Raw genomic sequence first — 21325 nt, 5'->3', positions numbered from 1 at the left:
GGCTTTCTCAGGCCCCGCTCTTTCTTCCCGCCTCCTCTGCTCCCCTTTCTCTCCGCCTCGCCCGCCTGGGCCCCTGCCCCCAGGGACCGAGGTGGGGGACCAGCCCGCTGGCCCTGGCCCGAGAGACGGGACAGGCTCTGGGCAGGGGAGGATGCGGAGCCAGACCAAGGAGGTGGCAGAGAACTGGGGACTGCCTGGAGGCGGTGGCCGGGACTCAGCAGCTGCACGCTGGAGTCCTTCCTGCAATCCAGCATCCACATTCTTCCGCTTAGTTTCCCACGGTGCCGAGAATAAACCCCGGCCGGCCACCCTGCTGCTCCGGCTTCTCTGCCTCTCAGCCTTGGCGCTCTTTCCTCAGCCGCAGCACCCAAACCCACCAAACTCTTTCCCGATTAAGGGACTTTGCACTGGCAGTTCCTTCTGTCTAGAGTTCCCCATTCACAGTCACAGCTTAAATATCGCCTCCTCCAAGGAGCCCTCAGTGACCACTCCCACACCCACCCACCATTCTTTATCCTGTACCCATCCTGGCCCTCCATGATATCCAAGGTGTGTGTTCACCCCCCGCCCAGACTGTTCACCCCCATCTGGACCTGTTGCTCACGGTTGACCCAGCACATGGAAAGCCTGGTGGAAGGAATCACGGTGCTCCTGGGAAGGACCCCCATCTGGGGGCATCTTTGTCTCCTGCAAAGCCCTTCCCTGTCCACACTGACAACGGCCCTGTGAGGTCGGTGGGTTGATACCCATTTCCCATATGGGTAAACCAAGGCCTGGGCAGGTTCCCCGGGCACAGAGCCACACGCCCCGGAGCCCAGCACAGTCTCGGTTCTGCCTGGTCCTGAAGAGCCGTGTGGCCCAAGGTCCTGCTCTCTAAGGGTGGCTGCTCCTTGCCCCAGTTTCCCTCTTTGCGCTGTGGAGCCGGTTTCCCCACAGGCTGGTGCCGATGCAGGTCCTGGCAGAGCTTCATAAACTGTCGAGGGCTGTGCGCACTTGTCTCGGGGTCTGAGCCAGAGGGAGCCATAGCTCCTGGAGGGAGGGGCCCTGGGTGCCAGCTGCTTCACACCCCTGCTGACCCCCTACCACAGCCAGGGGAGCAGATGGGCACCCCCCCCCGTTGCCTCAGGGAACAGTCAGGGGGGCAGACAGCAGTCCACAGACCAGGGAGGGGGGCTGCCCACAGGGGAGGGAGGCCTTCTCCGAGGCTCAGGCTGTGTGTGGAGCAGAGCCCGGAAGGGACACTGAGGCTCAGTGAGGGGAGAGGAGGCCTGGGAGCCACACAGACCTGGGTCCAAATGCCCCGCGAGCGGGCCCCCATCTCTACAAACAGGGACGGCGGGTTTGGGGGGGTGGGCCTCGGGGAGAACGCAGGGCTCGGGAGGGGAGAGCAGGTGGCAGCCTGTCGCTCCCCTAGCTGTAAGGCCTTGGGCAAGTTTCTTTACCTCTCTGTGCCTCGGTTTCCCCACCTGGACGATGGGGGTGACACTAAGTCAGGGTCGTTACAAGGATCAGAAGTCCCCTGTGGGTGAGTCTAGAGCCCGACCTGCCGCAGAGGCGGCCCGAGCACCTGAGCTGCTACCGTCGTCATGGTGATGGTGATGGTGGCATTACTCCTGCCTGGGACAGGCCCAGCGCGGCCTCGAGGGGTGATGCGTGCCGGGGATCCGGGCATGGCCCTGGGGCCGGGGCACTTAAGCCCCCCAAGTTCGCCCGTTGGTTGCAGGCTGGCCACAGGAGGAAGTGGTGGTGGTTGGGGGTGGGATGCGGTGCAGACCCCCGGGTGTCAGCGCCCCATCTACCCGCATCCTGTGGAGCCCCCATACTCACCCAGGCCTCAGAGCCCCAGGCAGGGCCGGCCGGCTTATCTTCCACCAGTGGGGGCAGGTGGCCCGCTCAGGGCCCCCGGGGCTGAGTCCCTGGTCACACGCCCCCAACAAGCAGGCTCAGCCCCCAGGCTCCCCTCTGGGGCCATGCCAGACTCCCCCACCGCCACCACTGTGGACCCGGGTGGCCCCCAGCCACGCCCGGCTCTGAGCCCACCTGTTCCCCTCCCCCACCTGTCCCGCAGTCACCAGAGTTTCCGGAGCACCCACTGTGCACCGGAGCTGGGGGTGCCCCAGTCTCCGGGTACAGAGACGGAGAAGGCAGTGATGGAGTAAGTGTGCAGCGAGAAGGCGGGCGGTTCTGGGCCGGGACAGTTCAGGCCAGGACGGCCTCGCCAGAGCCAGGGGAGGGCGGGCACTGGCGTGGGTCGGGGTGGGCCGCGGCCCACGGTCAGGGCTTCAGAGACGGAGAACCGAGGTGCACTTGAGCCGAGGAGGAGTTCTGGGTGAGTATCACCAGGAAGCCAAGTGCAGCAGGGGAGACGGGTGTAGACAGTCACTCAGGCAGCAGTGAGTCTTCAGAATCTGTGCTGACAGCCCCAAGGGAAAGGGCTGGGGGAGCTGACTGGCCGTGGCCAGGGCGGGGAGGCCTGGGGGAAGAGAGGGCCGCCGCGGGCTGAGGGGTGCCTGAGGCCCTGGGAGTGGTTGTCCTGGCTCAGCAGCTACACAGGAGGACAGCAGGGCTCCTGTTTCTGGGCCTGGGGACTTGGGGACAGCAGATCCCCAGGAGCCTGCTTGCTGGCCTCACCCCTGCACCCGCCCACCGTCTCCTTGGCACCCAGGTCTCCCCTCCACACCCTTGCAGCCCAGTTGCCAGACCTCCCGAGAGGAAGTCAGAGCACAGGTGAGAACAGTAGGGGTCTGGGGGAGGGACAGGGAAGCCAGGACAGTGCACAGCCAAGCAGGGGTGCCAGGCGCTGGGTCAGCCGGGGGTGTGGAGAAGTGACTGGGAAAGGCAGTCTAAGATCCTGACTGACCCCTGCAAAGCTTTGGAGAGAAGCGGGTGGGGATTTGGGCTGCTGAAGTGTCTCTTTGTTGAGCCTGGGCTACAGGGGGCTCTGGGTTTTGTTTGGGTTACCTAGGACTGTCCTGCTCATCTTTCAGTGAACACGCCTCCAAAAGATGAATGACACTTAAAAGGATGAATTTTATTGTATGCAAATGATATCTCCCTATGATATTTTAATACGTTAAAAGCTGAAGTAGGTCGCAGCACTCTTGTTCCTTAGAGTACGGGGTCCCTGTTCCCGGAGAGCATGGGGCCTCCGCTGGCCTCCGCTCTGGGCACCCAAGTTCTTCCTCGATGCCGAGGGCTCTCCTTGCCCTCCCGTGGCCCAGAGTGTGTTGTGACAGCGGCTGGCCACTCTCCTCGGCCTGGCTTACTCGGGACAGCATGCCACCAGCACCTCCCGGGCATGGCCTGGGTGCACATGGGGCTAGGAGGCTGCGCGCCTCAGGTCCAGCTCACAGCCTGGCAGCAAAGGCAGGTGAATCCACCGTCACTCAGCCACAGCCGTGTTGGGGGCCTGCCCACCCAAGGCGGGGACCAAGCCTGAGAGGCCGAGGGTCTGGACTCATGTCTGCTCCTCTGGAAGGAGAAGTGAGCCCCCTGCTGCAGGGTGCACCCGAGCGCCATCCAGCTGACCCTTGGCGGGGAGTCAGGCTGCCCCCCCAACGCCCTCCCGTCTCCTCTGTCCCAGGGCCACGCCTGCCACCGGGTATCGGGGTGGGGGGCAGGACCAGAGGGCATCTGGACCCAGGCCCCCAGCGCACACAGAGGTTCAGACCCTCGCCCTCCCCTCCGCGGGGCAGGCTGCCCACTCGAATAAGCCAAGATTATCTTGCCAACATCCTTTGTGGTCGCCCTTGCTGTCAGCAGGAACTGATCCTGGGTTGATGAGGGCCGCTGGCGGGTCACAGTGGAGGCCTGTGGGCCCCTCCCAGCCTGAGCTTCCCGAGGACGAGAGGCCCCCCCTCTGCGCTCCGCGGGGGGTCCCGCAGCTCGTCTTTGCGGCCATGGGTGCACCTTTATCGTAGGGTACAGCCCGCTAGGGGCGACGCTGGCAGCACCTTCCATGGAGTGGGCTGCGGGGCGGGGTTTCCCTCCGTCCTCCTGCTGGGCACTGGGGGAGGGCAACAGAGCATCAGAGCAACACCCCAGGGGACAATTGCGGACAAATGTAAGGCTCCAGGGATGACCCGAGTGTGGGGAGAGATTTCATGGAGGGAGGAGGAGGCCTCAACCGGGCAGGGGGAGCTGTCCTGGCAGAGGGACTGCGTGGGCTAAGGGCCCATGCCTGGAGGGGCGTGGACAGCGGAAGCAGTTTGGCTGTCATCCAGGGGGTGAGGGTGGAGGGAGCGGGGAGGAGCTGGGAGCCAGGACGGCCCTGTGCTAATGGGCCTGGACCTCCTGCCAGAGCGGCCCGGAGAGCAGTGGACAGCTTCCAGCCACGTTTGGGGGGTGGACATGAGGTGGACCCACCGAGGGTGCCCAGCATCCGTGCTGGGCCTTGGTACCCTGGCGGGAGGGTGGGCATGAGAGGACCCACAGGCACCCAGGGGGCCTCCCAGATCGCCAGCCTTCCCCCACGATGCCTGCACCCCTGTGCTGTGCGAGCTTCTCAGGGACCATGGGCCGGGACCCACCTTCCTTCTAAGTGTTGGCAAAAGTTTTACGAAGTTCTGGTTAAATGGGACCCTTTCTAGGCCCTGGTGACCTTCCCTGGGGCCGAGAACATGCCCCTGTCTGCCCGCCTCCCCCCTGTGCCCCTTTCCTGCCAGCCCTGGGCTCTGAGGTGCGGGACACCCCTGCCCGTCACCAAAGCCCCGTACGCTGGTCTCCCCTTGCTCCCCCGTCCCTGCTGGGGGCTCCCCTTCTCACTCGCTTCTCTCCATCCAGCTCAGCCTGGAAATCAGCCCAGCTCCTTGTTAGAACTGAGGGTAAAGAACAAGTCACATGGTCCCGAGGGGCTGGGGCCGCCTGTGTGCTCAGGGCCTCTGTTTCCTCATCCTCCAGCACCAGCTGGACCAGAGCCCGTCCTGGCTGGAGGGGCCCAAGCCCCCGGGACACAGCACAGCCGCCCTCGGGGAGAATGGGGCTGTCCCCACCGCCTCCTGTCCCTGCTGTGGCCCAAGCTGCCCCACTGCCCGGCGGTGGGAAAGTCTGAATCTGTTGCTATTTTCTCTCAGTTATCAGGCCCTTATCTGGCTGCTGTGTGCCGCCCAGAGGCCAGGGTCTCTCCCTGGCAGTGCCATGCCCCCTCCCGCCCACCGCTGACCAGGGCCAGCGGGACAGGAGGCTGGGCCTTCCACCGGCCTAGGGGGAGGTCTTTCTCTTCCACCCACACTGCCCTCCCCAGGCCCCAGCCCCTCATTCCCCTCCCTCCAGCCGTGCCCCTTGGTCCCCATGCCCCGCCCCCATCCCACCCCCAGAGGGGCAGGTGTGGCACCTCCCTGGAGAGTTGGAACAATAACAACAGTTGTAATAATAACCCCAAGTCTGTGCTCGGCACCCACTAGCACCACATTGCTGAACCCTGACCCCAGCCCATGACTCGAGGCTGCTGTAACCTACAGCTTTCCGTGAGAAAGCTGGGCTCGGGGAGACGTGGCCTGCACAAGGCCACAGGCCCCAGCGTCCCGCTCTTCCCTCTGCCTGGAGTGCTCTTCCCCAGCCCCGCCCACAGGCAGCCTCCTGTCCCATCCCAGATCTCCACTCACTCGTCACCTCCTCCAGGAAGCCTTCCCTGACTGTCACTCCACCTCTCCTTGGTGGCAATGGCCACACTTGCATTTTTCATGTTTCTTTCCTGGGGGGTACGTGTTGGCTGCTGCAGGGTCCCCAGGACCTTGTGCGGGTAGATGGACTCGGGGGAGGTTTCATGAGTGAACGAAGAACGCAGGAGTGAACGGCAGTTGAGAAGGAGGCCGTGGGCGCTCAGGTCCACCGCACCCCAGGCTGTGCAGGTGGGGATGTCGGGGGACGAGCAGGGCCGCGTGCCCACCAGTGTCCACCCCACCCCCAGGCCATCGGGCCTGCGTTCATGCTCCGGCCCTGACACAGAAGGAGGCCTGGCAGGTGCCCCCACCTCTCCTTCCTCCTCTGTGCGTTGGGAACACAAAGGATCTCCCCACAGAGGCATAAATGGCTGTGTAATGGCAGCCACATAGCGGGGCCTCAGAAAAGACCCACGCCTGAGGCCAAGCGCGGAGTCCAGGTGGAGGCTCATGGGGCTTTGCTCTGGTTGTTTCTCATAATGTTTCCAGTGGCCTGGGGGGCGGGCACAGTCTACAGGGGCCAGCGCGGGTTCGGCCGGGGCCTCCAGACTCCCTGTCCAGTGCTCTGAGCCACCCCGCTCTGCACCCCACTTGACAGGCTCACCCCAGGGCCACATCGGACGATTTTGTCCTCCTCAGCTGCCAGCTCCGGCTTTCTTTGGGGCAGTCATCAAAAGGACCCCTCATCAAAAGGACCCCCAGCTGCCTCCACATCAAAGCCGGGAGGGCCATCAATCATCGGCAGCCTGGGCCTCGGAAGGGAGTTGGGATCATCCCGCTGCACAGAGCCTGTCTCCGTAATTCAGTTTTAAAGCATGAAAAAAGGGAGTTGATGAAATTCCGCTATCAGCGCCAAGCCAATATGCAAAATATCTCACCCCCAATCAAATAGCTATTATGTTTTCATTTCCATTTTGGCGTCCGGCTTAATGAGCAGGAGACAGATCGGCTTGCGGGGCGTCTGCTCGCCGTGATAACTGAGGGGCTTCGGGCAGCGGGGGCCGTGCCCAGTGCTGGTGACCACCGTCATCACCCGTGGACGCCCCCAGACAGGTGCTCGGCCTTGGGCCCAGGCTTCCCCATCCTGCCGGGCAGCGGGGCCAGTGTCACCCTCACCCCAGGTCATCGGCAGGGCAGGGGAGGCATGGGGTCGCGCCTGGAGCAGAGAAGGGCTGTGGCCTCAGCAGCGTCCACGTGGGTGGTGTGTTTGGGGAGTCGGGCTCCTGCCAAGGGCCACAGGCAGGTCAGTCCACCTTGCTGGGCCTCCGTTGACTAATCTGCGAAGTGGGCATGACTCAGCCTCACCTCTGGGGTGTCGGAAGGCTCCCAGGCACTCGCCCATCATGCCTGGCATCAGGGCCTGCCTCTTGCTGGCCCCTCCCTGCGCACACCTGCCCCACTGCCCTCCACCCCTGGGCTACGAGATGGGCAGGGGGCTTAAGGGAAGACATTTGTAGGATGCTGAGCACAGGGCTCACATACAGGCGGTGCTTAATAATAGCAGCGCCCTGCTGGGTGCTGGGTGGAAGCAACTGATGCTGGTGACGGGTGGCGTTTCCTGCACGCTTACTACGTGCCAGGCGCTGACCAAGGCTCCACACAGGTGAGACCGAGTTTCGTCCTGCGGGGCCAGAGCTGTTGTGCTTTCCGAGCACAGGGAGGTGGAGTGACTTGCCTGAAGTCACACAGCAAGGACACCGCCTGCCTGGCCGCGGGTCGGCCTGGCTCAGCAGTTGGGGTGTCTGACCATAAAGGGCCCTACAGGGGTCGAGCAGGGTCCTTCCTAGCCCAGGGCACCCCGGGAAGCAGCAGCGTCTCACCCCAGCCAGTGGAGAAAGCTTCCTCCCAGGTGGAGTGGGGACCCAGGTGCACAGGTGGCCCCGGGGGTGTCGGGGGGTTCCAGCAGTGGCTCCGAGGCAGACGTGGGGCAGGACTGGGGCAGGATTCGCAGCATCACATGCCGTCACATCCCACCGTGGGCCTGGAGCCATTTGCTGGTTGGCGATTTTCTCCTGTGTTATCAGAGTGTTAATTGTGCTGGAATGAATTAGCGGCATTAGGATAAATTGCTGCAGCCGGCAGCCTCTTTCTTCACGCTCCTGTCACGCTTTGTGCGGAGCGGGTGCCTTTGTTCTCCCATAAATGGAGCCGCCAGGAGCTCAGGGCCTCCCTGGGTGGCTGAGGCCCACCTGGGCGGGAGAGTCATGGGGAGAGGCGTGTGCCCGGCATCGCCCGGCCGCAGGGCTCTGGTCCCTGCAGTCCCTGAAAGCAGGGGCTTCACACCCATTCTCCAGAGCTGGCCACTGAGGCCCTGAAGTCCCACAGCGTCGGAAGGAGGGACCACAGCTCTGGGGCACCATCTCCAGCTCTGAATGAGCTGCAGAAGCACCTGGGCTTCTAGAAAGAGTTAGGCAAGCAGGCCTGCGAGCTGCCCGCTAGGGCAACCAGCAGTGCAGCCTGGGGGCCAACCCCACGGGCCGGGGAGCCTCTGCTTTTCTGCCCCGGCGTCTGCCAGGGGAGGTCACGGGGGGTCAGGCCTCCCACCTGTCCCAGAGGCACGAGTCTGGGGTGTGCCCAGCCCGCCACGGAGCCCACCGTGTGGGTGCGTTGATGAGAGACCGTGAGGCTTAGCCCAGGGCTGGTTCTGTGTGGTCTGAGCCCGGCCTTGGCCACGGGAAGCGATGGGAGGTGAGCGCCTGCCCGCCTGCTATCGTTACAGCTCTGAGGGGTCCCGGGGAGCCCGGGGCCTGTGGGTCTGTGGGGCCGGAGCTAGAATCCAGAGGGTGCAGCTGGGCAGTGGGGGGGGGGGCGGGGCGGGCAGGTGTCTGCAGAGGAGGAGCTGGGGAAGGTGATGGGGCAGGGGGCAGCGCTGCCCGGGCACCGGTCTCGCCCCAGGGCCCAGCTGAGACGGGCTGGAGGGGGCCTGTGGGAGATTCACAGAGCAGGGTGAAGAGGGACAGCTGTTCTCCGCTGTTCTCTCTGCCCACTGCACTGGCACTACTCCTTTGACCTCGGGGGCACAGGTTGCCACCCTGGCCTGCACTCGGGGACATGCTGGTGGGTCTGGCTTCGCCACCCTCGTAGGTGGTCTGGGGACTCAGTCTGCCTTCCCACCTGTACGGAGGGCTCCGTGGGGCACCCCCTGCGTGAGGCTTGAGGGAGGATTGGTGGGCCCCGGAGGCTGGACTGCAGACGCCTGTGCACCCACCTGTGTCCCATCAGCCATTTACCCCCTTAATCAGGTTGACGAACACTTCCTGTGTGCCAGGCACTGGGGCCCGCCCTCTGCACATTCCCAGACCTCAGAACCTGAGTGTGGGGGCTTCCTGGAGGAGGGGTCCCAGGCACAGGGGGCAGGTGCGCAGAGCCCCAGGAGATGTTTACCTTCGGGGGTTGTGGATGTGCACCAGGACCCTGGGACGCCGCAGAGCGTGCACCTGCATTTCATGCGCCTGCATTTCATGCGCCTGCATTTCGGCAGCCCCCAGAGGCCCCGCCCAGAAGACGCCAGCGCTGCGCTGCGCCGGCTCGCTCACGCCTGGAGCAGAGGGGAGGGGAGGGGTCGGGCTGCCTGGGGCCAGCGTCCCGGCAAGAGTGGCCTGTGGGGTCGGCAGAGGCTGCAGCGCAGGCGAGGTGAGGAGGCCAGGTGGCCCCCAGGCATTGGTGCCAGGCTTGGGGTGGGTACAAGGGTGGGGTTCGCACATCCAATCATGGGGGCCTGGGGGAGCCCCCGTGCTGACGGTCGCTCCCTCGAGGCCTCTGACCGCCTGGGGGGCCGAGACCCTGCTCGGACCCCGCTGCGCCCGGCCCTGGGGCTGTGCCTCTGCTGGGGGGGTCAGGACGCCGGTTGTGGGCACCGTGGGGGGCAGCGCCTCATGACTCCCCTGGGGGTGTGTCTGCAGGTTCCCTCAGAGACATGGAGGCCAGAGAAGAGGCCCAGGCCGCGGACACCAGCCTCCCGGAGCAGGAGGCCACAGCACTGGAGCCCGAGCCCCCGAGCCCTTCCAGCCCAGGTGAGTCGGGCGGTGGACGTGGCAGGCTGGGCCCTGGCATCCTCGCGCCCTTCCCCACGTCCCCATCCTCGCTGCGAATTCACAGGAGCCAGTTCCCACTGAGGACTCAAGTTCTCACACCTGGGAAATGGGCGTTGCACCGAGCGGTGTCTGTGGGCTGCCCGTGCCCGCTGGGGCTGGGAGAGGCAGGTGTGGAGGGGCTGGCCCGGGGAGAGGAGATGCACACACCTGCAGAGGGTCTGGAAAGCCCAGCCCTCGTGGCAGAGATGGGCAGAGCAAGGCCCCAGTGGGGAAGGTCTAGTCCAGGGTGAGGCAGGGGGTCATATGGGCACTGAGTGACCTGGGGAAAGCCACACCCCCTCCCGGCCTCCGTGTACCCTCGATGAAACGGGGTTGCCTGCCTCAGCACACGTGGGGATCGGTACCGAGCAGGTTCTCCTGTTCAGGCAAATCACCCCATTTTACAGACGGGGGAATGAGGCCCAGAGAGGTTAAGTGACTTGCCCAGGGTCCCACAGCCTGTGAGCACCTGAGCAGGATCCGACCCTCAGTCTGGATTCAGGTTGGTTCTCCCTGTCCCCTCTGCCTGCACCCCACCCCGCCCCACCCTGGGCACCTGGAACCTCTCCTGGGGCCCTCCTGGCAGTTTCCCCAGGGTTTGGGGGCCACTTTTCTGAAGCTGAGAACAGGACTCGGAAGGAGAGACTCGGACACACACACACCCAGGGGTGACACTGACACTAGGAGGCCTCCTCTGTCCGGGTCCCTGGAGGGGCCTCAAAGCCGGGCCATCCTCTCAGGCCAGCTGTGCCCTCAGAGACCCCCAAAGACCCCCAAGAGGATGGGCCTCACTGCAGTGGAGGCCCTGGGGGAGGTCAGTGCCCTCACCCCTATTTTCCAGAAGAGGGAGCTGAGGCTGGGGGTTAGCGGAGAGAGGATTGGGGGGTGGGCTCTGCCCTGTCCCCTGCTCTGAGCCCCGCTCCCCGCGCCCCCCTCCACCCTGCCGGCTGTGGACAGCAATCTCACTCACATCCACGTTCCGTACCACGAAGCCCTGTGCACAGAGGCTGAGTTACCCCCAGACCATAGTCCCATGGGAGAGACATAGCCATAAATTGGGCCATTTTAGAGGGTGGTAAGTGGGTGTTGTGACTGGGAAGGAAGGCGAGATGGGGTGGGTGTGGCAGTGAGCAGAAACCTGCAGGACGCGTGGAGTTGCCCGTGTTACACACACCTGCACGTGCAAAGGCCCTGTGGTGGGACAGAGAGGGGACAGGAGGAGAGCCCTGCAGGGCTGGGACTGGGGGGTGGAGATCCTAGACAGACAGTGGGGTCTCCTTCTCACTGTGGACCCCCATCCCCAGAATGTGCCAGTGTCAGAGTCTCCCCCGGATGACCACAAGCCCCCAATAAGCCTCATCCTCTGAGACCTGCCGGCCTGTGTCCCTTTCCCCAGCGGCAACCCATTGGGGTCACTGGGGCTGTGCAGTGAGAAGGAGGCTAGGCCAGCAGGACTTGAAACCAGGGCAGGGGCTCCCGTCACCCGCGGCTCCCCTGGGGCAGCGGGCGGGGTGGAGGCTCAGGGCCTGGGCTCTGGCGCTCTCGTTCACGGCTGTTACTGTCTCTGCCTTCACCATCACCATCAGTTGTTTAGTGCTGCGGCCAGCGCTCACCCCAGCCTATCCCGGCCCGGGCTCCTGCCCTTTCTGAGCCTTGGTTTCTGCATCTGTAACTGGGCGCCAGCCCCTCCGAGGGCCCAGGGAGTGGCAAGGGGCCCCCCATCACCATCAGGTGCTGCGTGCTAATGGGGGCCACGCTCTCCAAAGGGCTAGCGGCTGGTTACTGGTGGACTTTGCCCCGGGGAGCCGGGCCCCTTATCTGATCTGGGAGCCGGGCTGCACGGGGTGGGGGTGGGGGCGGGGGCGGGGGCGGGACTGGGGAGGAGCTGGAAAAAAACAGCCGGGGTTGCACCTGGCACAGGCCTCAGTGATAACGTGCTGATGGGCGCGATAAGACAGCAGGAGCAATGTCTGCCTGTCGGGCAGGCCCAGTGCGGCTCCCGCGCAGTGGCTGGAGCTCGGATGCCAGCCGTGTTGATTTATAGCCAAAAATAATAGGACTTTTATACCGTGTGATTGATTTATTCGATGTTAATCACGGCCCTTATCGCGGGTATTAATAATCTGCCGGGCGCGTGACGTCACCAAGGGGGGGCTTTTATGGGCGCTCATCGATTGGGGGCCGCGGTGGTTATCGGGCCCAGCAGGGAAGGCAAATATGCCCTTTGGGCTGGAATTGGGTGCGGGGCCTGGCGGAGGAGCCCCCAGCTGCCGGCCGAGGAGACCAGGGAGCCGGGCCACGCGTGTGCCCGCTGGCCTGGGCGTGCTGGTAGGCCATCCACGCTCTAATCATTAACAGCAGCTGGGAGGGCAGCTGTTGCTGCCGCAATTAATAAGGGGCTGAGGGGTTTTAAAGGCCAAAAATGAAGGGGGAGAAACTGAGATGTCTGACGGCGCCCCCTGAGAACAAGCTGGTGGGGGGAGGGTGGTGGCGGGAACTGTGCACGTGCTCACCCACCTGGGCCTCAGTATCCCTACCGGCCACAGGCTGGGGTGGACAGGCAACTCGGTGCCCTGAGGCTCAGTAGAACCTTCTGGTGTTTTCCTTCCTGCAGATGCTACTCCTCCACCCCCACCGCTACCACCACCCCCCACGTCCCCAGGAGGCTCCGAGGAGATGGAGGGTCCGGAGCCAGAGACGAGGCTGGAGGAGGAGGAGGCCAGCAGCCCCTGGAGCGGGCCAGGTAAGCGCGCCTGTGACCGAGGTCTGGCGGCATTGTCTCTCCAGGGCAGCCCTGGGGCCCAGCCTTCTGGGGGTCCTGGGAGCTGGCCACCCTGACAGCACGGGTGCGACAGGCCCGGCCCACTGGCCAAGGAGATGGGTGGTGAAGCACCAGGCCCAGGTCTGTCCTGTTGCAAAGTCCAGTCAGCCTGTGGGCCAGCGGCTTCCCTGGAGGTGGGCGCCAGGCTCTGCCGACGCTCAGGGCTAAACCCCAGGCCCCTAGCAGCAGATCAGCCTCTGAGGCTTCCCTGGAGGTGGAAATGCGAGTCTGGAGCGGCCCGAGTGCCTGGGCCTTCCCAGCCCAGCTAGGGGCTCAGGTCTGTGTGGGTGGAGAGGACCCACCCCTGGGGTGGCTGCAGCAGGGGGCAGGAGGCCGTTCCAAGCCTCCGGGTCCTGGATCAGAAGTGTCTTTGAAGGCGGTTTCGTGCTCCCAGCACTGCCCCACCCCCACTTGTAGCTGGAATTCTGACCTCGGAGGGCCCACCAGATGTGTTCCGCCCGTGGCTCCCCACTTCCACCGATGTATGAGTATAGGGCAGGCTGGGCGTGTCGGCTGTTGCCGTGATTCCTAAGTGCAACTGACGCGGCTCAGGGGAACCGGGGCAGCTCGGAGGGGTCCTGGGAGCTGCTGGGTGAAGGAGGGAGGGCCTGGTCCTCGGGAACAGAGGGAGAGAACGGAGGTTGCACACTCGGGCCAGGCGCACGTGCACGTAGCAAGCACATATCGAGCACCTGCTGTATACCCGACGTACAGCTCTGAGCAAACAGGGTCCTCAGAGAGCTGGGATGACACAAGTGCAGTCAGTGGCCAGTGGAGAGGAGGCACATGGTAAGGGCCTCATCTTGTGGGGGTCAGGGAGACCTCACCAGGGCAGAGAGGACCCCCATGGTCTCCCAGGGGTGTCAGAGATGGTCTGCCAGGTTCAATTCGAGTGGCCATGTGGACCCTTCATCGGGATCCCAAGGTGTCAAGGAAAGAGTGCTGGGATCGATTAGTGATGTCTGCATGGCACCAAGTAGACGAGGTGGCACGTGTGCCTTCTGGTTCCCCTGCTGATTTAACACACCTCTTCCTACAGTAGGTAGGTGTCTGAGGCCCAGAGAGGGAGGGATGGGCCTGGTGGGCACAACTGAGATGGTGACCCCGGACCACAGGGAAACAATCTACTGCCAGCGTCTCCCACCTGGATGGGCCATGGTGCTGCCTGGGAGTGGAGCATCCTGGGTCAGACAGGCTGGGGGGTCCCCTCTGCTGCCCCAGGATGGGAATGGGGCTTAGCACAGGGACACCGCTGCCCTTCCGGATGGACTCGGCCGCCCCCCCACCCTACTTCAGTGACTCAGTGACAGGCAGGGGAGGGGCCCCAAGGGCCCTGGCAGGGATGTCCTCTCCTCACAAGGAGCACCTGGCCAGGGACAGGTCATGTGTGTACGAGGCCCTCACAGCCCGGTCGGGCACAGCTGAACCAGATACCCACCTGCCAGGGCTGGGCCGTTGGCACGCACAGGGGACAGTGCTGTGGGGCTGGGGCCCGCGGTCAGACCACTCTGCCGCCTCAGTTTCCCCAGCTCTAGGACAGGGTAACAACGAAGCACCCAGAGACGCTGGCTCAGCACTGCCTCGGCCCATGGCTCGCACATTCTAGGGACCGCCTGGGTGCCTGTGGGCCCTGATCGGCCACTGGGCAGGCGGGGGGCTGAGAGAGCAGCTGCTGGACAGGGTGACCGTGGGGCGGAATGTGCGAGGCGGTCCTCACACCAGCCCCTCGAGGCAGGGGTGAGGCGACCCTCCCCTTTACGGAGAGATCCAGGCACAGAGCAACTAAGGGGCCTGTCCACGTCACCACCGGGGAGGTGGCACAGCCAGGATGCAGACCCACCGCCTGGGTCCGGAGCTCGGGCAGCAAGTGTGTAGACGCCAGCCTCAGCTGTCCTCCGGTCGGTCCCCGCCCACCCTGCGGACTTAGTATCACCATCCCCGTTTTACAGACGGGAAGGCAGAGGCCCCTGGAGATTGGAACCTGGTCCCGGGGTGGCCGTGGGGGCCGTGGCTTGGGTGGGTGCACCCGGGAGCTTCCTGCGCTATTTGCATCCTCGGGGGCTGGGGGGCTCCCTATCGGCCCCCACAGATAGGAATTTCTGTGCAGTGGGCAGCGATGGGCCGATAAGCGGCCTCCGGCCAACCGCCGTGGTGGCCGCCCCCTATCAGACCCCGAACAGGCCACGCTTATCGCCCGGCCGGGAAGCCAGAGAGGCCCCGTGGGCTCTTATCTCACAGGGGCCGCCGTGCTGGCGATGGGGTGGCAGGCTTGCCTGGGTCGCTGTCCCCAAGGGCAGTGCCCAGCCCAGGGACCGGCCGGGGGACAGGGGTGTCCAGCGGGGCCTTCGCTGCAGGTCCCGGTGCCCTGCGAGGTTCCCCGGCCCCTCTCCCCTCGCTGTCCCTCTGAGCCCCGCCCCTTCGTGTCTCCCCCCACCCCGCCATCTGAGTCTGTCTTTAGATCTCCAGTTGCCCCTCCTGCCCCGTCCCCCGTGGGGAAAAGTGCAGCCCTGGGGACCCGGCTTGTGCCTGGGGGCACCCCCGCCTTTCCCTCTGGGATGGCGAGCTGGTCTGGACCGCAGCGCACCCTGTGCTGTCTGGCTTTGAGGAGTGACCGGGCCCCAAGCCTCGGTTTCCCATGTAAGCTGCGTGAGGGTGGGCCCTGGAGGCTGGGGCTCGCACACACCTGGTGCGGCCCATGCAGGTGGTCGCCGCCATCTCGCCTTTCTGGCCACTGTCTGCTGGCCAAGACTTGGCTTGTGGGTCAGACCCATCGCCCAGGGAGGGCGCTGAGACTGCAGTGTCCCAAGGCAGGTGACATCAGCCTGGCAGAGAGGCTGGGTCTCAGTGCCTCTCTCCAGCTGCATGGTGGGTGCAGCGCGGCCGCCCTGCCTGCAGCAGTCAAGGCCCCGAGCAGGTGGCCACAGAGACCCCCAGGAGATACCACACGGCACCAGGCAGGAGGGAGGCCTCCCAGCCCCGTCCTCCCAGGGGGCTCTCGACACGCGCTGCAGACACAGCGAGGTCCTGGACCCTTGAGAGCTTTGTAAACACGAGAGTGCAGGTGTGCAAGGGGCCTGTTCTCTCCTGGCCTTGTTAGTGTCCCCACGCTAGCTCCCTCCTCCCACCTGTGACCCGGCGACCCCAGAGCTCCAGACCCAGGCTGGGATGTGGTCAGAGTGTCGTGTTCACTTTCGGATGTTGTGACCGTCATCAGGTCACTAGCTGCCGGCAGCTAGTTCTCAAGTGTGGCTGCTTCAAGTGGGGACCACCCCCACCCCCGCAGTGCTGAGAGGCCGGAGCCTGCCTGCCTGGGCCGGGGTCCAGCTTTGCTGAGCGACTGTGGGCTGGTTACTCGATCTCTCTGGGCCTCAGTTTCCTCATCTGTACAAATGGGACGCAGAGCAGAGCAGCTCCCCACTCAATGCCGTCATCTCGCCCTGGTGGCCCGGGTGCCTCTGGGTAGGGGAGGGGACGTGTAGGCAGGTTCCAGGGAGAAGCTGCTCTCTGAGACCAGAATTCCACGGTCGCGCAGAAAGGCACCGCAACCCCTCGGCCAGCCGAGCACGTGGCCATGGAGCAGGGAAGGGGGGAGCCGCCTCTCGTGCCCCTACTGGTGATGGGCACCTCGGCCCAGGGGTCCCCACTGACCGTCAGGAACCCAGAATCCAGGCTGGGTCTGAGACCGCTTGGCCTCGGAGATGTCACCTCCCTCCTCTGAGCAGGGGGGGCAGCAGCCGTCGTGAGGCTGGAGCAGAGGCCACGCTGCGTGGTGCAGGGTAAACGCCCGCTGACTCGTGAGAGGCCGGGGCGTCCTGCGTCCTCATGGAGCCCAAACGCCACCAGCGAGCCAACCGTGGTCTGGGTGGGAAGGCAGGGGTCCTAGACAGAAAGGTGACCCTGAGGGGCCTGAGGGCACGAAGGCGCTGAGGTCAGGAGGTCCGTGTGGACGTGGGAGCGGAGAGTGCCAGGCAGAGGCACAGCCCACACCAGGCTCCTGGGGGACTGAGCAAGGTGCCAGGTGGGCGGGGGGTCTGGTCCCAAGGGAGATGGGGGTCCCTTGGGGTTGCCTCAGGGAAAGTGGATGAGAGAAGAGCAGGGGACCCACCCCCGGCTGAGGGTCTGTGGGGGACAGTTACAGCCCGCCGTGGGCAGGGGGCTGCCCTGCCTGGCCCTGCCTGGCCCTGCCCGGCCCTACCCGGCCCTGCCCTCATCTTCCCTTGAGCCGCTGGCTGGAGTGTGAAGGGAGAGGGGTTGGGCAGCAGGGACCCGGAGAGCTGGGTATTTTTATCTTTGAAATGACCTTGTTCGCTCGAGGGGCTGGCTGTTTAAAATTCTGATATGCAGATGGCTGAGAGCTATAATCTGAAATCCCCAAAGCGCATCTGGGAGGGTAGCTGCCACTGCCTTAGCTCTGTGGTCCCTGGTGCCCTCTGCCCATCAGGGCGCACGGCCCCCAGTGACCCGCTGCCCCCTCTGTCTCCACACTTAACATCCAGAAAAAGCAGAGGGTCGGGCAGACAGGCAGCCCCCACAAGGGCTGAGAGCCCTGAGGGTCCCTTGCAACTGTGGGGTCCTGAGCCTGTCACCTACCTCATGACCCCCTTCGGAGCCTCTGTCCAGTGGCAGTCACCATGACCTCAGGCTCCTGGCCAGGTCATGAGAAAACGGAGGGAGGGCAGTGAGTGGGCGCTGGGCCTGGGTTTGGGGCCCCAGGGGTCCGGGAGCCTCCTCTGCAGCCAGACCTCGTGGGGGGTCCCCTCCACCCAGGGACTTGCCTGGGGTGGACCAAGCAGGTGTCACTCCTCTGCCCTCCCCACCCCCCACACTGTGTCCCGCACAGGGGAGGTGAGAGCGAGCACATGTCCACCCAGTTCTCTGACAGCTTGTCTGGGAGGCAACCTGGTTCAGACATCCTGAGTTCAGGGCTGTCCACTGGGGGTGCCGAGCGTAGCTGGGGAGCAAGGTGATGAACCCAGGGGGCCCACAGGGGCTCCCCACCAGCTCTGGGGGCTAGTCAAGTGGCCTGGGCTCCACGGGTCCAAGAAAGAAGGGGGTGGCCAGTCCTGTGACCTGGCTGTGTGATCAGAGCCCCAGGACCGGGGTCCCCTTCACCTGTAAGTGTCTCAGGGCCTGGAACTCTTTCCTGGTGACCACTGTTTACAGAACAACTGACTGAACATCAGGTGTCACCTTTTTTTTTTTAAATTTTATTTATTAATTTTATTTATTTATTTTTGGCTGTGTTGGGTCTTCGTTGCTGCACGCGGGCTTTCTCTAGTTGCGGCAAGCGGGGGCTACTCTTCGTTGCGGTGTGTGGGCTTCTCATTGCGGTGGCTTCTCTTGTTGAGCACGGGCTCTAGGCACGTGGGCTTCAGTAGTTGTAGCACGCGGTCTCAGTAGTTGTGGCTCACGGGCTCTAGAGCGCAGGCTCAGTAGTTGCGGCGCACGGGCTTAGTTGCTCCACAGCATGTGGGATCTTCCCAGACCAGGGCTCGAACCCGTGTCCCCCGCATTGGCCGGCGGATTCTTAACCAGTGCACCACCAGGGAAGCCCTAGGTGTCACCTTTTTTTGCCCTCAGCTTCATCCCAGGCCCTAGAGGCAGAGATGGGAAGGCTGGCCATGTCCCCACTCACTGCACGTCAGCAGAGGGGACAGCCAGGTGGTCGGGCCAGGACAGCACCATAGGTGGGCCTCCCCATCCCCAAGGATAAATTGGAGTGGGCAGAGGGTGTTCAGGCAAGGAGCTGGCACGTGCAAAGACCCTGAGGTTTGGACGGCATGGGCGTGGCTGGAGCATTAGAGGCTGGAACAGGGTTGAGGAGAGATGGGACAGGGCACAAATGGGTCAGGGTTTGGGCTCAATGCCATAGACCATAGGGAGACGCCTCCGTTTTCTTGGCTGTAAAATGGGGGGTGGGGTGTTAAGTGGGACGTTCGGTCAGCTGCCGTGCGGAGAGAGAGTTAGTGGGCGAGCACCTCCAGGAGCACGGGGAGGGGGGCAGCTGGTGGGAGGGGCCAGAGGATGCATCTGTGCCGTTTCCTGCCTGGGGACTGGAGCCCGCTCCACCCCCCACCCCCCACTCCCACCCCCGCGCCGGGGTTCCGAGGGCCTGCTGGAGGCTGGGAATCCTCACGCCGGGAACGTGAGCAAGGGCGATGGGCTGGCTATCTGGGCTGCACTCGGTTGACTAATCTCACCGCCTGGAGTTTCTATGCAAACCTCAAGGTTTGTTATCGGGCGGTGGGCGGGCAGCTGAGGCAGGACGGCCTGTCCTGATGGACAGCTGGGGAGATGGGCCGATATGGCTTGGCCGCACGTCCCCTCCCGCCAGCTCAGCATGTGTGGGTGGGAAAAATCATTTCAGCTATTTTGTGTTATCACCGGGCCTGGCATTGCGGCCCGATAGGCCTATTTATCTTAGATTAGCGGGCGGGGGCGGTGAGGGGCACAGGAGGGGGCGATGGTGGATGGCAGGGTTCAGCCTGGGGTCAGCTCCAGAGGCCAGACCCAGCAGCTGTGTCAGGAGCCACCTCTTCTCGGTATCCCAGGGAAGGGGGTCCAGCCCTTCCTCGGGGGCCCCCCCGAGGGCCATGTTCCCTGAAAACCCGCAGTGGGCCCTCCGCCCGTCCTGACACCCCACCCCGACAGCTGAGCAGACCAAGACTCCAGGAGCTGAGGGGGCCCTAAGGAGGGGTCGTGTGTGCCCGCAGTCGGCCTTCCTTCCCAGGTGTTTACTGAGCACCTACCAGGTGCTGGCAGAAGTGGCAGGTGTGTTGTGTGGTGACACGGGCCGTTGAAACAAAGGAGTGTGGGATGTACAGCCCAGGAGCGGGCAAGAGAAGGAGGTCGTTTATTCACTCAATAAACACTTGTGTTTTAAGTGCCTGCTCGGTGCCAGCAGAGTCCAGGCCTCCAGAGAGATGTTGTTCTCATCAGGGAGACGGAGACTAAATAATAAAGAAGTAAACATGTCCCATGTCCGAGGAGGTGAGGCTCGGAATAAAGGAAGGGGCAGTTCTGAGTAGGGTGTCCTGAGCCACATTTGGGCAAAGACCAGAAGAGGGAGGGGAGCCAGCTGCCGCCTGGGGACAGTGTACCAGGCGGAGGGCACAGCAAAGGCGAGAGCCCTGAGGCCAGGGTGGCCCCAGCTGGGTCTGGACGCATGCAGGGGTGAGGAGGGAGGAGGTGGGCTCAGAGAGGGGAGGATCCCATTCTGTAGGTGGTTGTCTTGGAAGTGGGTTCGGGGGTTACAGGCTTTGGCCAGCGTGGCCGAGGGTGACCGACGGATACCTCGGCTGCCCGCTGTCCCCCGGGCCCTGAGCTCTTCCATGACACCCTCTCCAGCCCCTCCCCAGAGCATCAGTCCCCAGGCCAGGGTAGGGGCCCAAACCCCTGGCCAGCATCCACCACCAAAGCTCAGAGCTGCCCACCTCTCCGAGCAGGGCCCTTTGGGGCAGAGCTCCCATGCCGGGGCCGAGGTGGGGACCGAGAGCCCGCGGCCTCTCCTTCGCGGCTGGCCTGGCCTGCACAGATGCCATGTCCTCCGCTGCCCAGTGGGCACCAGGGGCCCGGGCACCAGGCCACACACGGCACCCCAAAAAGGCCCTGAGCAGAGGGGCCTCCGCTCCCTCTACCCTGAGGGGTTGCTGAGGCCATGGCCTCCCCCGTGGTCGGGCTGCTGACCCCTCAGCCCTGGGCAGTCCCCTCGCTGTGGTTAGCAGTTCTTCACCCTGGAGGTGCTGACCGCCCGGCACCATCAGCCTGGCCAGCGGGCAGCCACCCTTTGGCCCAGTTCTGACTTCAGCCTCCATCCCTGACAAAGGCCTGGGCCTCGGGGTCAGGTGGGGGCCGGAACCCATGAGAGGGGCAGGTGTCAGTGGGCCGCCCTTTAGCGAGACTCACCCGCCATCCCACCAGACTCCCCTGCCGTGGAGCCTGTCTGCTCGTTCACTTGCGTTTTCATTTATTGAGCACCTACTGTGTGCCGGTCCCTGTCATAGACCCTGGGGATGCAGCCAGCCGCTGCCCTCCTGGAGCCGCGGCCCAAGCAGAGAACGATCAGCAGGGGCACAGAGGCTAAGCACTGAGAAGTGCAGGGGGTGGCGAGCCCCTCACCCTCGGGGATTTGCACCGAGAGCTCAGCGGGCGGGGGTGCCAGCCCTGCGGACACCTACGAAAACTGCCTGCACGGCCAGCGCAAAGGCCCGGTGGTGAGACCATGGGGGGTGACCTGGGGGCAGCGGGAGGGCTGCTGGCTACATGGTGAGTGGACTGTAGGGGCTCAAGGGTGGACACGGGACCCGTGAAAAGGCTGAGACGGAAATGTGGCAGCCGGTGCTGTGCTCACCGCATTTCGGATGTGAACACTGAGGCCCAGAGAGGTTCGGGGCGAGTGAGCAGGGCTGGAGCCCACAGTCCCGCCTCCCAGCCCAGCCCCATGGGGTTCTCCCGGGCCCCCCTCGGCGGGCCTGGAGTCTGCGCCGGCCGAGGCTGAGCGGGAGCGGGCTGCCCTGCGGAGAGCGCGGCCCGGGTCCCCACTGTCCTGGCGGTGGCTGGGGGCCGATGCCTGGCCTCCTGCCCCGCGCTGCCCGCTGACCTCACCGCCTTCCGGGAGTGGCTATCTGCGGCCGTGGGCGCTAATCGAGCCGGCTTCCTCCTCCGCCCTCCACCGGCTTCCTGCCCCGGCCGCCCCCCCCCCCGCCCCGCCCAGGCTGGGCGTCTGAGCGTCCGCCTTTGCCCCACCAGGGCCTCCCAGACATCAGGGTGTG

The 21325-nt window shown here is 64.5% G+C and overlaps 1 protein-coding gene across 1 annotated transcript in view; it reads left to right on the top strand.

Moving 5' to 3' along the window:
• ZFPM1 (zinc finger protein, FOG family member 1) overlaps positions 1–21325 on the top strand; it is a 69849-nt gene that overhangs the window by 17450 nt on the left and 31074 nt on the right. The window contains 2 exon segments of the mRNA XM_061173003.1: positions 9563–9673; positions 12348–12476. Coding sequence (XP_061028986.1) covers positions 9563–9673; positions 12348–12476 — 240 coding nt within the window.

Source organism: Eubalaena glacialis, chromosome 18, assembly GCF_028564815.1.
Source record: "Eubalaena glacialis isolate mEubGla1 chromosome 18, mEubGla1.1.hap2.+ XY, whole genome shotgun sequence".
In the NCBI taxonomy this organism is placed as follows: domain Eukaryota; kingdom Metazoa; phylum Chordata; class Mammalia; order Artiodactyla; family Balaenidae; genus Eubalaena; species Eubalaena glacialis.
Note: the sequence above shows the minus strand (reverse complement) of the source record. Positions and strands in the feature narration are given on the sequence as shown.